We start from the raw sequence: 14,670 nt of genomic DNA on the forward strand, positions 1-14,670 counted from the left end.
TCGGGCTTTAATACAATCTCCGCAAACTTCACATGATGCATTTATAAGTAAAAATGATTTCTCTTCATCCTTCATGTCCTCCATTTTGAAACAGGGGCGTCATTTCACATTTTTTCATGGGATGCAAAACCAATATTGAAAATCTTAAGTAATACCAGTCACTCGCGTATGGTCGAGTCATCCCATGAATTTTTTTCAACACACTTTTTATGTAAATGTAGATCATTTTATAGAAATTATAGTATAAAACAAATAACAATAACAAATAACACAATATTAGGTATATGGATCACCACAGCTAATTTTTCAATAATCAATTAGATAATATAACTGATCAAAACTGTTCATCTGATCAATTAACGCTAAAAAAACTAAATTACCTAATAGATTATGATATAAAAATGTGTATAAACCAAATAATATAATAATTAAGTAATGTATATTTAAATATAATATAATAAATTACAATTTACAATAAAGGAAATCTTCTAGATTTTAATTTAGCAAAACTATCTACTACTTCATTAAGATCTAATGTATCAACTTCTTCCTTTTCAGTTGCAATTACCATTAAATCACTTAACCTTTTATCTCCCATAGTTAAGCGCAAATAATTTTTCACTCTTTTCAATGTAGAAAAAAAGCGTTCATTAGAAACAGTACTAACAGGCAGTGTTAAAATAATTGTTAACATTTTTAAGGTTTCTACAAAAGCAGATGCTAATTTAGATAGCATTTCTGTCAGTGTTATAATATCAGGATTAATTTCTTTTTTTTATTTGAGTAGTGCTTGGATGGAAGAAAATTCAGAAGATAAATATATAGAATTAGTTTTAAAATGCCTATAATGGTTAAGAAATTTTTCAAGATACATAGAATTTAAATTTAAAAATTGATTACTGTTGGAGTTAAAAATGTCCATAACCATCAAAATATCATTATTAGTACAAGAAAATCTTTTTTCTATTTCAGCTACAAATCTGAAAAGCAAAAATCAAAAAAGCATAGTATAACCATTTTCAAGCAGATAGAATAAGGTGTAAAAAAATCATTGTAAAATTAACATTATTACTCCTTTCAAAATCTAAAATATTATAATATGTGCATGAGTGGCGAGCAAGTGTGTCTTATGGTATTTTGTATTATAGATATTTATTATATAAATATGAAAATTTAAAAACATATAAATACCTGTCAATTACTGTGTAGTAAACATCTATCATCAATAAATCATTTGCCTGAGGATTGTCTGTTTTTTTACCCACAGTTGTTAGAACATAGTAATCATCCAACTTTTTGCTAACTTTACCACTTCGAATATTTCTTTTATTTTTTAAAGTAATGTTATTTTGTAGTGCAATATTTATGCTTTTCTCTTGAAGTAAATTCCAACTGTCTTCATTTCTATTATTGAGAAGTTCATTTTTGGTTGATTGTATGAGTTCAATTGCATTTTGTAGTACAATTTTATCTGATTGTAACTCACATGAAACACAGTGAATTTTTTCAAGTAAATTTTCAATTACACACAGTAATGTGATGAATTCTATGGTGGATATTTGCCATACAAGGCCATGCGATGTAGTTCTTGTAGCTTCATCACTTTCATCAGTGGATGTGTCTGCTAATATTTCAAGTACTTCTTTGATTTCTGTAAATCTAAGTTTTACTTTTTTTATTAATGTATACCAGTATGACCACCTTGTATTTACTAATCTTTCTAAATGAAGTATTTCTAAATTTTTTTTTTTTTTTTGAATTTTTTCAAATAACTCATACCTTGTTTGACTGTTCATTAGAAATTTATAAATATGTTGAATTGTATCAAAAAAATTAACTATCTTAGGATTATTTTGAAGAGTATTCACCAAACATAAATTAAGCCGATGAGCAAAACAATGTATGTAAATAGCATGGGGTACAATTTCTTGAATTCTAGATTGTACACCTGAGAATTTTCCGCTCATGACTACTGCACCATCATAACATTGAGAAATACAGTTTTTAATATCTAGTTTTTGACTACATGTAATGTTGATAATTTCATTTGCGAAGGTTTCGGCATCTGAAATGCTCATGTGGTAACAGCCTATGGATCTTTCATTTATTTTGTAATTTTTATCAACAAATCGTATGATGAAGCTTAATTGTTCCTTGTGTGATGCATCTTTAGTTTCATCAACTAAGATAGTGTATGTTCCTAAGTTTGTCATTGTTGATAAAATATTTTTTCGTATGCTCTGTGCAACAATAGAAATAAAATCATTTTGGTAATAAGGTGATGTATAATGACCATATCTACGACTCAGATTAAGTTTTAAGTTTTCATCAGCAAATGAATCTATAAGTTCTACGAAATTTCCTCTATTAGTTGATTCTAATGATTCATCATGACCTCTGAAGACAAGACCTTGTTTACAAAGGAATATTGTTGCTTTTAACGAAAAATAAATATGTTTTCGATTTTCTATAACTTCAGTTTCCCTTTGAAAATTTACCAAATTAGCAATCGATTTATTTTTGCTTAAATCATCCTGAGTGGATAAATAACTATTCCATTTAAAAAAAAGTTGTTTTATGTTTTTCACTTACAGCATGTTTTTTCAATACAGAGTTAATATTCTGTCAATTTTTCACTCCATAACTTACAAATGCCGTTTCACCATAAGACTGTCCTCTCTGCAATAATCCAGCTCCAAAATGACGACAACAAAAGCAGTACAATTTATTTTTTAATACTGAGTATTCAAGCCATTTAAAATGTTCATACAAATTTGAATTAAATCGACGTCCATTTGTTTTAGGAAAACAAATAACAGGTTGAACTGGTGTTTCATTTTTATTTTGAGAGATATCCGTGAATAACTTAATTGATTTCTAAAAAATCACATATATTAATAATTAAACTGATGATAAAATATAATAAATAAAAACAACATAACATTGATTCTTTTTCAGTTAAATTATCGTTTTCTATTGGCTTTTCTGTATCAATATTTGTGGATGGTATAACGTCTGCATTTATTGGCGGTATATCATTGTTCTAGAAATTTAACAATAAGTATTAATATTCATGAGAAATTAAAAATTTGCTTACGTTTTAAATTTAATTTAATATGAGTGTGTATCTAATAATTATTATTATAACATTTTCTATTAAAAAGTAACATTATTTAATATTATGTTAAACTTAATATTTTAATTATTTTAGTATTAAGCCAGTTCGACATGATAGAAGCTTCTGATGTATCACGTTTTTTATTCATCTTATAAAATATATAGAATATAGATATTTTATCAGGTATTTAAGTATAAAAATTCAACGCGTGTCATGTTTCAAGAACGACAAGAACAGTAATAATATAACCACAATATATTACCACAGTACAAACCACGATTAAAAATATCTATTAATATATTTAATCGCGATACAAACAAGAAACGACAACACGACAACGGACGACTATGGAGTAATAAAATAGTGGGGGCCCGGCCGCCTGCTAGACATCACGAACGAACCCGACTATTTGAGGCCCCGCTGTAAGTTAGTAAAATAGTAACGGTTATTGACGTTTTATCGTTATCTACACGGTGACGGTGTAGGTATCATGTTATATTGGTGATCCACAAAATATTGTGACAAATCAAAAAAAAATTACAAAACTATTGTTATTTGTTTTATAATTTTATAAAATAATCCACACAAAAAGTGTGTTTAAAAATATTCATGGGATGCAATTACATACCCTTGCATCCCACAAATGACGCCACTGTTTTGAAATTAAAATCTTTAATATATGAGCTGATAAAATCACTTCTAATACATTCTGGTGTCAAATATAAAATATCACACTTGATAATCATACATGCATTATTGAAAACAGTTTGATACAACACCAATTTATTTGCACGAGCGTCTAGAGACAGCGCCTCTTATCAGTACTATTATTATCAGTATCACGCTATCATGACAGTTGCTTTATCACATAATCGTTTGATTACATTTAAATTTTATTTAAATATTCATGTTTTATTTAATAAGATATATATTTAAAATTTTGTATTATTTTATTAAATTAATTGAATTTACACTATACCAGTATACAATGTCCTCATCGAATGAACAACTGGAAACAGTTCAATTGAAATGTGGTTCTATTCAAGGTAAGGATTTAAAAAAATGCATATCTAATATTATTCAAAGTTATATTTCAAATATAAAATAAATGTATTCTTTACAAGTTTATAAGAACAACTTATGAGGAACTTTGTATTAAATTTTCAAGTTTCACATCATTGTAAAATCAATACATTCTTCACTCCGTTCAGAATCTAAAATATTATAAAGTACATACAATTTTACAATATATGGTAAAAATAATTAAAAAATTGTGTCCCGGGGAAAAATACTTAATATTTCTAATACATAATTTTTTAAACTTGGAACTTATATCATTGATAATAATTTTATTAGTTATTTAATTATTTAAATTTTTATATTTGTATTTATATTTATTTTATTTTATGTGTTGTGTTGTGTTGCAGGCTACAAAATATCGGTATTTTTCCCCGGGACACAATTTTTTAATTATTTTTACCATATATTGTAAAATTGTATGTACTTTATAATATTTTAGATTCTGAACGGAGTGAAGAATGTATTGATTTTACAATGATGTGAAACTTGAAAATTTAATACAAAGTTCCTCATAAGTTGTTCTTATAAACTTGTAAAGAATACATTTATTTTATATTTGAAATATAACTTTGAATAATATTAGATATGCATTTTTTTAAATCCTTACCTTGAATAGAACCACATTTCAATTGAACTGTTTCCAGTTGTTCATTCGATGAAGACATTGTATACTGGTATAGTGTAAATTCAATTAATTTAATAAAATAATACAAAATTTTAAATATATATCTTATTAAATAAAACGTGAATATTTAAATAAAATTTAAATGTAATCAAACGATTATGTGATAAAGCAACTGTCATGATAGCGTGATACTGATAATAATAGTACTGATAAGAGGCGCTGTCTCTAGACGCTCGTTTTATTTGCTAACTCTATGATATTTGCATTTATACATGGTTGCAATAATTTTAAACGATTTAAATTATTACTGGATAATGTAATCTTTCCATTGATGTAAATTAACTGATTCAGATTTTACACATATTTTATAATAAAAATGGTTGTCCAATTTAACACGTTTTGGTTGATGAACTGTGGTTAAAGAACAAACAATTGGTGTAAAACAATCATCAAATATAAACTTATTCCATTGCGATACATTTAGTAGTAGACATTGTTTAGTTACGTTGCTCTTGAATAAAATAGCCACAGATAAAGGTTGATCCACAAGATAACCAATATAAATGTTTTTCCACCCTGATGTTGTATACTGTAGGTTGATTTGACTATTATGGTGTCCATGAAATATGAGGTAATAATTTTAATTATTGAATTCAAGATGAAAATAATTTGGTTTAACTTTCACCCTTGTAGATCGCCTAAGTTTTTGAAATTTAAGACGATGTAATCGTATTGATTGTTTTTTAAGGTTTGAAATATTTCTTTCAATTTTATTTAAATTATATACACTTTTTGTGGAAAAAATAAAATACAACATAGTCATCACTGCACATCTGAAAAAAACACAACTAAAATGATACAAAGAAAATAGTAAAATATAATAGTCAATATAATAATATTAAAAAACAGTTATACCACATTATAGAAATTAAAAGTAATTATTTGTTTACTTATTTTGATAATAGTTTAATATATTTTAAAATCGAAAAAAAATATAAATAATAACAATGCACAAACATAATATGTCAAGCCCACAATGGTCATTTTGATTTGACCGCGCACATAAAGTAAAAAGATTTTATTGACAAAAACAGAAGAAAAAAAATGAAAAAATGTAGACTCATGGTCTAGTTGACTACGATACTGAGTGTAGTATTAACATACTTACTTACCCTAAATTTACAAACTCTAAACCCAACGCCTTAGCCCACTAGGCCATGAGTCTACGAGTAATTTAATTACCATTTTATGAATATAAGTTGAAATAAATAAAATGTACAAATCGTGAATTAAAAAAATTAAACTCGCAAAACGATGCACGATTGTATTAACATTTACTCGGGGAAAATAAATAAAATGTAGTAATAGAACTATCAATCAGTTGGAGTGTAGTGTGAAATGATTGAAGCCAAAAATGAGATCTGTTTAATCTATTCAGATGTTATTTTTATGTGTGCACACGTGTATTCTATCTTTTATTAAAAACTAAGAATTATAAAATGTGCAATTTTTGCTCGCGTGGATAAAATGAATATTTTGTGTACCCACGGTAAACAAAACCAATTTATGTAGAATTCGGTCTTGCCACCGCTAAAAAACTTGGATAGAACGTACAAAATATACCTACTAGAGTTTATTTAACTTAATAATCTATTGTTAATTTCTATACCTCAACTTTCCAACCTATGACGGAACGTGCCTCCGTCGTGAAAGAAGCATGTAGCAACCACCACAGGTTACTACACCAGTTAGCGCTCAAACAACACAAATTAATATGTAGATCACACAAGCCGATACTTCCCAAAATGCCTGATGTTGGCACAATACTTCAATTCAAATCATGGGAAAATTCGCATCGTCGCCCATTCACGATCTATGCGGACTTCGAGGCGTTACTTTTCAAGACCGACGAAATTAAAGGTATAAATTCTAAAATAATACAGACTCATAAGCCTATCAGCTATGGGTTTGTTGTTAAAGTATTAGATGATGTTGCGCTAGAATTAATTAATAAATTTAATATTCATTTATCGTGGTTACATTGGCGAACAGGATGTTGCAAAACATTTTGTAGAAAGTATTGTTGAAGTGTCTCGAAAAATTGAGCTTATCATCACTCGTAAATAATCTGATGACACCAGGATACGATAAGTTTAGAGAGACCACTAAACATTTTTCCGCCGTCGATATGTCACTCGAAACACTTAAAGGTGTTTATCCATATGAGTACACGTCATGTGGATGGGAAAAACTAGATGTCGATACTTTACCCGAAAAAAAAGATTTTTACAACACGCTTACAAAGTCTGAAGTCAACGATGAAGAATACGATCACGCAAAAAACGTATGGAACCACTTTGTTTGCCGGACAATTGGCGTGTATTCGAACCTATATTTAAAAATCGATATCCTTTTGTTGTCTGATGTATATGAAAATGTTCGTGATCTTTGTTTGAAAACATACAATCTTGATCCAGCATTTTATTATACGGCACTTGGATTCAGCTATGACTGCATGCTCAAACTCACGTCAATAAAATTGGAGCTATTAAATGACTACGACATGCTATTGATGATAGAAAATGGTATGTTTTTTTCCATAAATGTTTATAATTTAATTTTTTTAGGTAACGAGGGAAATTAGTATGCTAAAACGAATAATGAAAAAACATTAGATTAATCTTTGTTGATGCTTATTGGGGCTTTATGGATCAAAAAAACCAACAGCTACAGGAACGATAATAGTCAATTACCAGCAAGAAATGATTATAATTATGATAAATTATTCAAAGTCAGGCCTTTATATTATCAAGCTCAAAATATTATAAGAAGCATACCTAAGGAAGAACATTTAGCAGTAGACGAACAAATAATCCCTACCAAGAGTAGAACATCACTCAAACAATATAATCCAAAAAAGCCCCATAAATGGGGTTACAAAGTTTTTGTTTTGAGTGGTAAATCAGACTTCTGTTATGACTTTGATATTTTAGCTGGGGCTCAAAGTAATATGGTACATGAATCATGTCCAAATTTATCTGCTAGTGGTAATGTAGTTATTAGAATAAGTTATTTCACACTAAGGCACTGTAATTATAATTTTTTTTTTTTTTTGATAATTGGTTCACTTCTATACCTTTATTAGTTTATTTACATAAGGAAGGTATTTTACCTTTAGGTACTACAAGATTAAATAGACTGACAGGTTTGAAAATGCTAAAAGAAAAAGAACTAAGAAAAAAGGTACGTGGAACTTTTTGTGAAATGGTAACTAATATTGTTGAAATTAAAATTACTGCTGTGAGTTGGTTGGATAATAAAGTTGTGAATATGGTTTCAACATATGCTGGGAGTTAACCGGTTATGGAAAAAAGAACGGGATTTTTAAATCAGAAAACATTCATAAGGTTATTTATTGTCCCAATTCAGTGGGTATTTATAATTCATACATGGAAGGTGTTGATATTATTAATTCAATGTTAGGATATTATAGAATTCCATTAAGATCTAAGAAATATTATATGAAGATATTTTACCATGTAATAGATCTATGTGTTGTCAATGCTTGGTTGTTATACAGACGGGTTAATAACAATGAATCTTACCTACCCTTAGTGGATTTTAAAATTGTAATTTCAGAAGTTCTTTGTGAGGTGTAAAGAACTACTCCAAAGAGAAAATGACTTCCAACTGCTGAAGAAAATAAAACAAAAGGCCCTTAGAAACAAAAAAAAAAAAGAGGGCCATGTTTCAGAACTTCCAGCTGAATATGTGTGGTTGGATAGTATGGATCATTATCCCATTCATGAAAATAGAAATCGCTGCAAATATCCTACTTGTTCACAAAAAACTATGATCTTATGTACAAAGTGCTTAATTAATTTATGTATTAATGACAAACGAAACTGTTTTTTGTTATTCCATACTTAATGATTTATTTTATATTATCATTATGTTTTTATATTTAATTTTAACCAAAGGAGGTTCTCATTAAGAATGTAATCAAAACGACTGAAGAAAGTTCTTATAATTTATATGTATTTTATTATTAATTCATTTTAAGTAAAGAAAGTTTAAATTTATATTATCAATTCAAAATACTGAAGACAGTATTATTATTAACTATAACTATAATTCAAAATTATAATTTTTTACCAAAGGGGGTCTCTTGTTTTTAATATTTCATATTTGTTCTGTTTTGTTATAATTATAATAAATTATTAATAAACATTTAATAGTATGTTCTTTATTTAAAGCTGCTACCCACATTATTGTAGTTAAGTATTCCAAAAACATTGTGATACATAAAAATAAAAATTAATGTTGGTAATGGCTAATGATGTACCTACCTAGTATGGCACAAATACAAATGTTTATAATCTTTGATACTGCATGGTGTGCCAAATATGGCACTTACAAAAGGATTGATAAGTGACTATTATGCATGATGTGCCATATTTGGAACACAATAAACTTTACCTAATAACTTCCAACTTTCAACTTATTATTATTATTATTATTTTTCTTCCGGGGGTTATGGGAGGCTCCGAAAAATGGTAGTTGAGTGTCTAGCTATCAGTCCTGAACCGGTGTATCATCATGTCCTATTGCTTGCCCGGTTCTTTTTTGCGATGGTAAAAAATAAATAAATACGAAAAATGGTAATTGAGTGCATCAGTTGATGTAAATCGATATCCAACAGTCCTAACCTGTGCCGTAGGCGGATTGTCATACCTCCTGACGTCGAAGCTTTGGCGTTGTTTTTTTCGTGAAAACACTTAAATTCTAATGCCGTGTAACGTGCTCTGATACTTATGTTAAATATAGTATATAAATTACTACATACTATAGCCAACAATAACCTAAAACAGTGAGGGTGCAACAAACACTTCTATAAATTCAACAAGGGTACAACAAATGTTCTTATAATAACAATAATTAAAACGTCGGTGATGCAACAGACACTTTTTATGATAAGGGTAAAACAAATACTCTAAAAGTGAGCAAATGATCAAGTACTGATTTTCTTAACATATTAACATAACAGTCATCAACGGCGGCGGAGCGGCGTGAGAACGCCTGGCACAATATTTACATTATCAAAGACAGATCATCGCACGTATGCTTGTCACCCGGTAGAATATTATAGATATACAATTACCACCCGATAGAATAATATAGATATCTAACTGACTCACACTGTCGCGCGGATGAAGCAAAGCGTGGGTAGAAGTGGATGCACGTGCAGATGACCATCAGGGACCTGAAGGTAACGTGGGACTCCCTGGATGATATATAAAGGGGCCCATGATAGGCACATTTCAGACGTGATTTACCAGAGTTAGAGCGAGCACCTTCACGTCACCCAGTTCAATAATTTTGTCATTTGGACTTAGAACATTTCTCATAGTTTAATTTATTAAATAATTAGGACTTAGAATATTTTTCAATAAAAAAACACTTAAAATAATTTAACCATTTTTTACAATTAATCCATTCAACACTACATTATTTAGTTGCTTGTACGTGGTACGTTACAGCCGTATTGAGTGTTAAGTAGTCAATAATCAACGATGGAAATCAATTTAAATTAATTAAAAATCTACTAAAGCTAAAAAATCCCATTTCTCATTTTATACCATATCATAAAATATAACAGCAAAAATACTCAATTTCAACACAATATTTATCTCACACGTTTTAAACTAATTAATCCAACTACAAAATACATCGTGTGCATTTATCAAAGCAATGTGGGTACATTTGAACACGGATATTCGTTAGAGTAGTATAAATATGGGGCGTCTGGCTCCATTTTTCAGCGGAGATAAAAAAAGTTTGAGAGGGTATGGTCCCCTTGCAGTGTAAGAAATTCCCGCTGTAAAATGGAGCCAGACGCCAAATGGTTTTTCTAACCATTTATTAGTATAAATATGGGGTGTCTGGCTCCATTTTTCAGCGGAGATGAAAAAAGTTTGAGGGGGTATGGTCCCCTTGCAGTGTAAGAAATTCCCGCCGTAAAATGGAGTCAGACGCCCCATGGTTTTTCTGAAAAAAAACCTAGGTAAGTAATTCTCCCTTCCACACGTTATTTGATTTGATTTCACATGCATTTCAATTTTTTTAATATAATCAGTTTACTATACATACACAAGTAATATACTTAGTTTATAAATATGCGTTGAAACGATCATATCTGTGTAAATAGCATCTGTGTTTCACGTTTATTTAAGTTATTACATTTATTTCTATTCGTGTTTAATTTAAAACATTTAGTTTGTTACTAACGGTTGAACAATTAAGTCGTGTTATATTTTTTTTATTATTTCTCTGGTAAATTAGCTTATTGATTTGTTTTTTTAAAGTATTTATCTTGAGCTTTATTGTAACCATGAATTTACAGAAATTTTCCAACGATTTTCCATCTTTAGTTTATTTAGTACGAAATAATTCATATCCAGTACATTCAGATTATACCACATTTATGTCAAGATTAAAAACATATAACTCATATCCATCTACTTCATGTCAAAATAAATATTTGTTATCTGAATCTGGTTTAAAATATACCGGTGTAGGTGATATAGTTGAATGTTTTTTCTGTGGACTTGTCTTACAAAAATGGTCAAACGATGATATACCATGGGTCGAACACGCAAAATGGAATCCTAAATGTATATTTGTATTACTATGTAAAGGAAATGAATTTATAGAAAATGTAAAAAACGAATATGTAAAAGCTAGCCATGTTTGTGATTGTAAGTCTAAATCAAATGATATTACTTGTTAGTTTACTTTGATGTTTCTTATTACTTTTATAATTTATTTGTATTTCAAAATAAATACTGAATTAATCAACTTAAATGTGTTAATATTTGATTTTATACCTCGTGAACTTGTTGTCAAGTAAGATAACGCGTCTAATTATAATTAAATATAATAGATTTAAAAAAAGCGGGCAAGTGAGTACCGCTCTGCTGTACATTAGGTGCCGTATGGATCATTATTATATATTATAGGAGTGTTAAATTTGAATCCAATGATAGTTATCATTGTATACGAAAAACGATTCTGAACGAAGATGATTTGTCAGCCTAGGATATAATTTCTAGTGGTTGGTGAAAAAGGTGGTTTATGTTTTAATGGCCTGAATACAACAAAATTTAAGTTCTTTTATAATAATTGTAAGTTAAACTTATGAAAAACCTTGTATTAAATTTTCAACTCTTAGCTACTTATACAAAAATTTTATGAAATATACCTACAAAATAATTTGCAAATATTCATGGTTTTGACGAATTTTTGTCAATATTTGAACTTCAAATGCTAATAAAAAAAAATTGTGCCTATGTATTCTTATAATTTTTTAATCACTATAAGAATAACATATGAAGAACTTTATATAAAATTTTCAAGTATTTTGATAGGGCCAAAAAATTTTATCGACCCTTCAAAAAAATTTTTTCAGAAAAATTGAAAATTTCAGTTGTCTATAAATAGCTCAAAAAAACTCAAAATATTTTGAAAATTAAATCAAGTAAATAAAATGCCAATCTAAATAACTGGTAAAATTTTCAAGTATCTACGACTTATACTTTTTGAATTATAACAAATATCAAAAAACGTTTGAGGCTAAACCGTTATTTAGCACGGTTTTGTAAAAATTTAAATTTCAAACACTCATAAAAATTTTTTGTCTGAATCCGGTAGAGTTTTTTTTACAGATAATTGAAGAAAAATGTATGGAGAACCTTGTACCAAATTTTCAAAACTTAGTTATTAAAGAAAAAAATTTTATGATTTTTCAACTTCAAAATTACTTGCAAATTTTCGCGTTTTCGACAGATTTCGTAAAAATTTGAACTAAAAACGCTTATAAAAAAAAATTGTGACTAACGATTTTTAATTTTTTTTAGCTACATTAAAAACAACTCATAAGGAACCTTGTATTAAATTTTCAAAACTTTTTGGTCATCCAAAAATTTTTTATCGACACTTTAAAAAAAATTTTTCAAAAAAATCGAAAATTTCAGTGGTCTATAAATAACTCAAAAAAAGTCAAAATTTTTTGAAAATTTCAAGTATTTTCAGTGATTAGTTTTTGAATTACAACCATAAAAAAAAATCGATTTGGTCGAAAACTGGTTTTGCGTAAAAATTGCCGTTTTTCCGTCATTTTTTTTTTTTTTTCTCGATTTTTTTGAAAACTGTTGGAAAATGTTAACTTTTTACCTCTATAATGCACCAAGGATATTCACTTTTACATCGGAAACCACCCCCATAGTTTGAAATTGGAGCATTATTTCGACTAGTTATGCTGTACACAGACACAAAAAAAAAAAAACAAAAAAAAAACACACATCATTGTAAAATCAATACATTCATCACTTCGTTCAGAATCTAAAATTGCAGTTTCGGGTTCGACAGATCAGGTAAGTAATTCTCCCTTCCACACGTTATTTGATTTGATTTCACGTTCACTTCAATTTTTTTTAATGTGATCAGTTCAGTATATAACCATACATGTACAAGTAATACACTTAGTTTATAAATATGTGTTGTAACGATCATATATGTGTAAATAACATCTGTGTTTTACGTTTATTTCAGTTATTACATTTATTTCTATTCGTTTTTAAAAATTATCATCAGAAATCGTCTATATCAAAAAGATCACGTCGTCATACAATATGAATCCATCAATTGTTGTCTCAAAATCAATATTCAGTATTAGACCTTTTAACAAGAAAAGTGTAACGGTTGGATTTTTGGTTAATAAAACGATTTCTGTTATTGTAATACTAGAAAGTAATGTTACTAAAAAATTGTTAACCTTCGATTTACTTCAGTGGTGTACACTAATGTGTGATAGCAATTATAGTTCAATAACTAATAATCTACATACTAATTGTAAACGTGTGAAAATAACTGATAACATATATTATTCAGTCAATTTAAATCAGTTAACTATTAAATTGCATGTTAATGATCATTTTATTACCTTATCATATACTGATTTACATCGTTTAAAACAATTACAACAATGTATCGATTCACATATTGTAGAAAAGCAGAAAAAGTTGGTTTCATATCAGTCAACTTTTGATACCGTATATTCATTAATTAGAGCAGACATCAATATTCTACCATCATCTTGTCAGCGAAATGATTTTATTAATCAGTATATTCAAAATTTTGACTTTAGCATGTGTTGTATACAGAACGATGATTCTTGTTTTATATATGAAATACTTCAATTCCACAATAATTCACTATCAGATATGATATTATATGATTTAATGACGATTTAAAATAAAATTTGTATTGAACTTTATACCATTATAATTGTTATAATTACTCTAAGAATTGATTTCAATATTATAGTAAAAGAATAAGATTAATTAATTTTATCAATTTTAATAATTTTATTAAATGTCATAATTTATACTACCAATAAAAAGTTTTTACATAATAATATATTTGCATTTTATTTTTTACTGTTTTTTACAATCTTCCGTTTTGGATCCGATGAACATCGATTTAAAATTACACGAATAAGTTAATTTATTTTATTTGATATTTCGTTATCAGCAGGATAGTTATTGCTAGTATACAACTTCACACTAGCTTCAGAATGTTTCCATCTATTATAAAAAATCATTATTTAATAATATTCGTACTTACATCATCATTTGAAGAGCTTTCGCCTGCAGATACATTAGTATAGTCATTGATTATAAATACTATAGATAGCTCACTGCAGTATAAAATACGCTGCGCGTTGAGTGGCGGGTGCCGCTACGAGGCGTTCCGCGTAATATTTAGTTTTGGCGGGTGCCGTAAAAAT

The 14,670-nt window shown here is 28.2% G+C and overlaps 2 protein-coding genes across 2 annotated transcripts; one reads left to right on the forward strand and one right to left on the reverse strand.

The window, feature by feature from the left end:
- Window positions 1-469: 469 nt before the first annotated feature.
- LOC126555625 (zinc finger MYM-type protein 1-like) lies at window positions 470-6,890 on the reverse strand. The gene is made up of 5 exons (XM_050210523.1): window positions 6,864-6,890; window positions 2,650-2,877; window positions 1,885-2,534; window positions 1,192-1,788; window positions 470-662 (listed from the first exon to the last, which is right to left on the reverse strand). The coding sequence occupies exons 1-5, from the start codon at window positions 6,888-6,890 to the stop codon at window positions 470-472; spliced, it is 1,695 nt and encodes a 564-aa protein (XP_050066480.1).
- A 4,323-nt stretch (window positions 6,891-11,213) lies between these two features.
- Window positions 11,214-11,613, forward strand: LOC126555627 (death-associated inhibitor of apoptosis 2-like). The gene has a single exon (XM_050210525.1). It carries the CDS (start codon window positions 11,215-11,217, stop codon window positions 11,611-11,613), a length of 399 nt encoding a protein of 132 aa, XP_050066482.1. The 5' UTR covers window position 11,214.
- The last annotated feature ends 3,057 nt before the right edge of the window (window positions 11,614-14,670 follow it).

The sequence above is a fragment of the Aphis gossypii genome, unplaced genomic scaffold (genome assembly GCF_020184175.1).
Source record: "Aphis gossypii isolate Hap1 unplaced genomic scaffold, ASM2018417v2 Contig00955, whole genome shotgun sequence".
NCBI lineage: Eukaryota > Metazoa > Arthropoda > Insecta > Hemiptera > Aphididae > Aphis > Aphis gossypii.

Bases quoted from the DNA above. Each gene is read 5' to 3' on its own strand.
- LOC126555627 (XM_050210525.1), top strand. From the start codon at position 11,215: ATGAATTTACAGAAATTTTCCAACGATTTTCCATCTTTAGTTTATTTA.
- LOC126555625 (XM_050210523.1), bottom strand. From the start codon at position 6,890: ATGTTTTGCAACATCCTGTTCGCCAAT. The intron at 2,878-6,863 runs GTAACCACGATA...GTGATTTTTTAG, and splicing joins GCAACATCCTGTTCGCCAAT to AAATCAATTAAGTTATTCAC. The intron at 2,535-2,649 runs GTAAGTTATGGA...TTATCCACTCAG, and splicing joins CTTATGGTGAAACGGCATTT to GATGATTTAAGCAAAAATAA.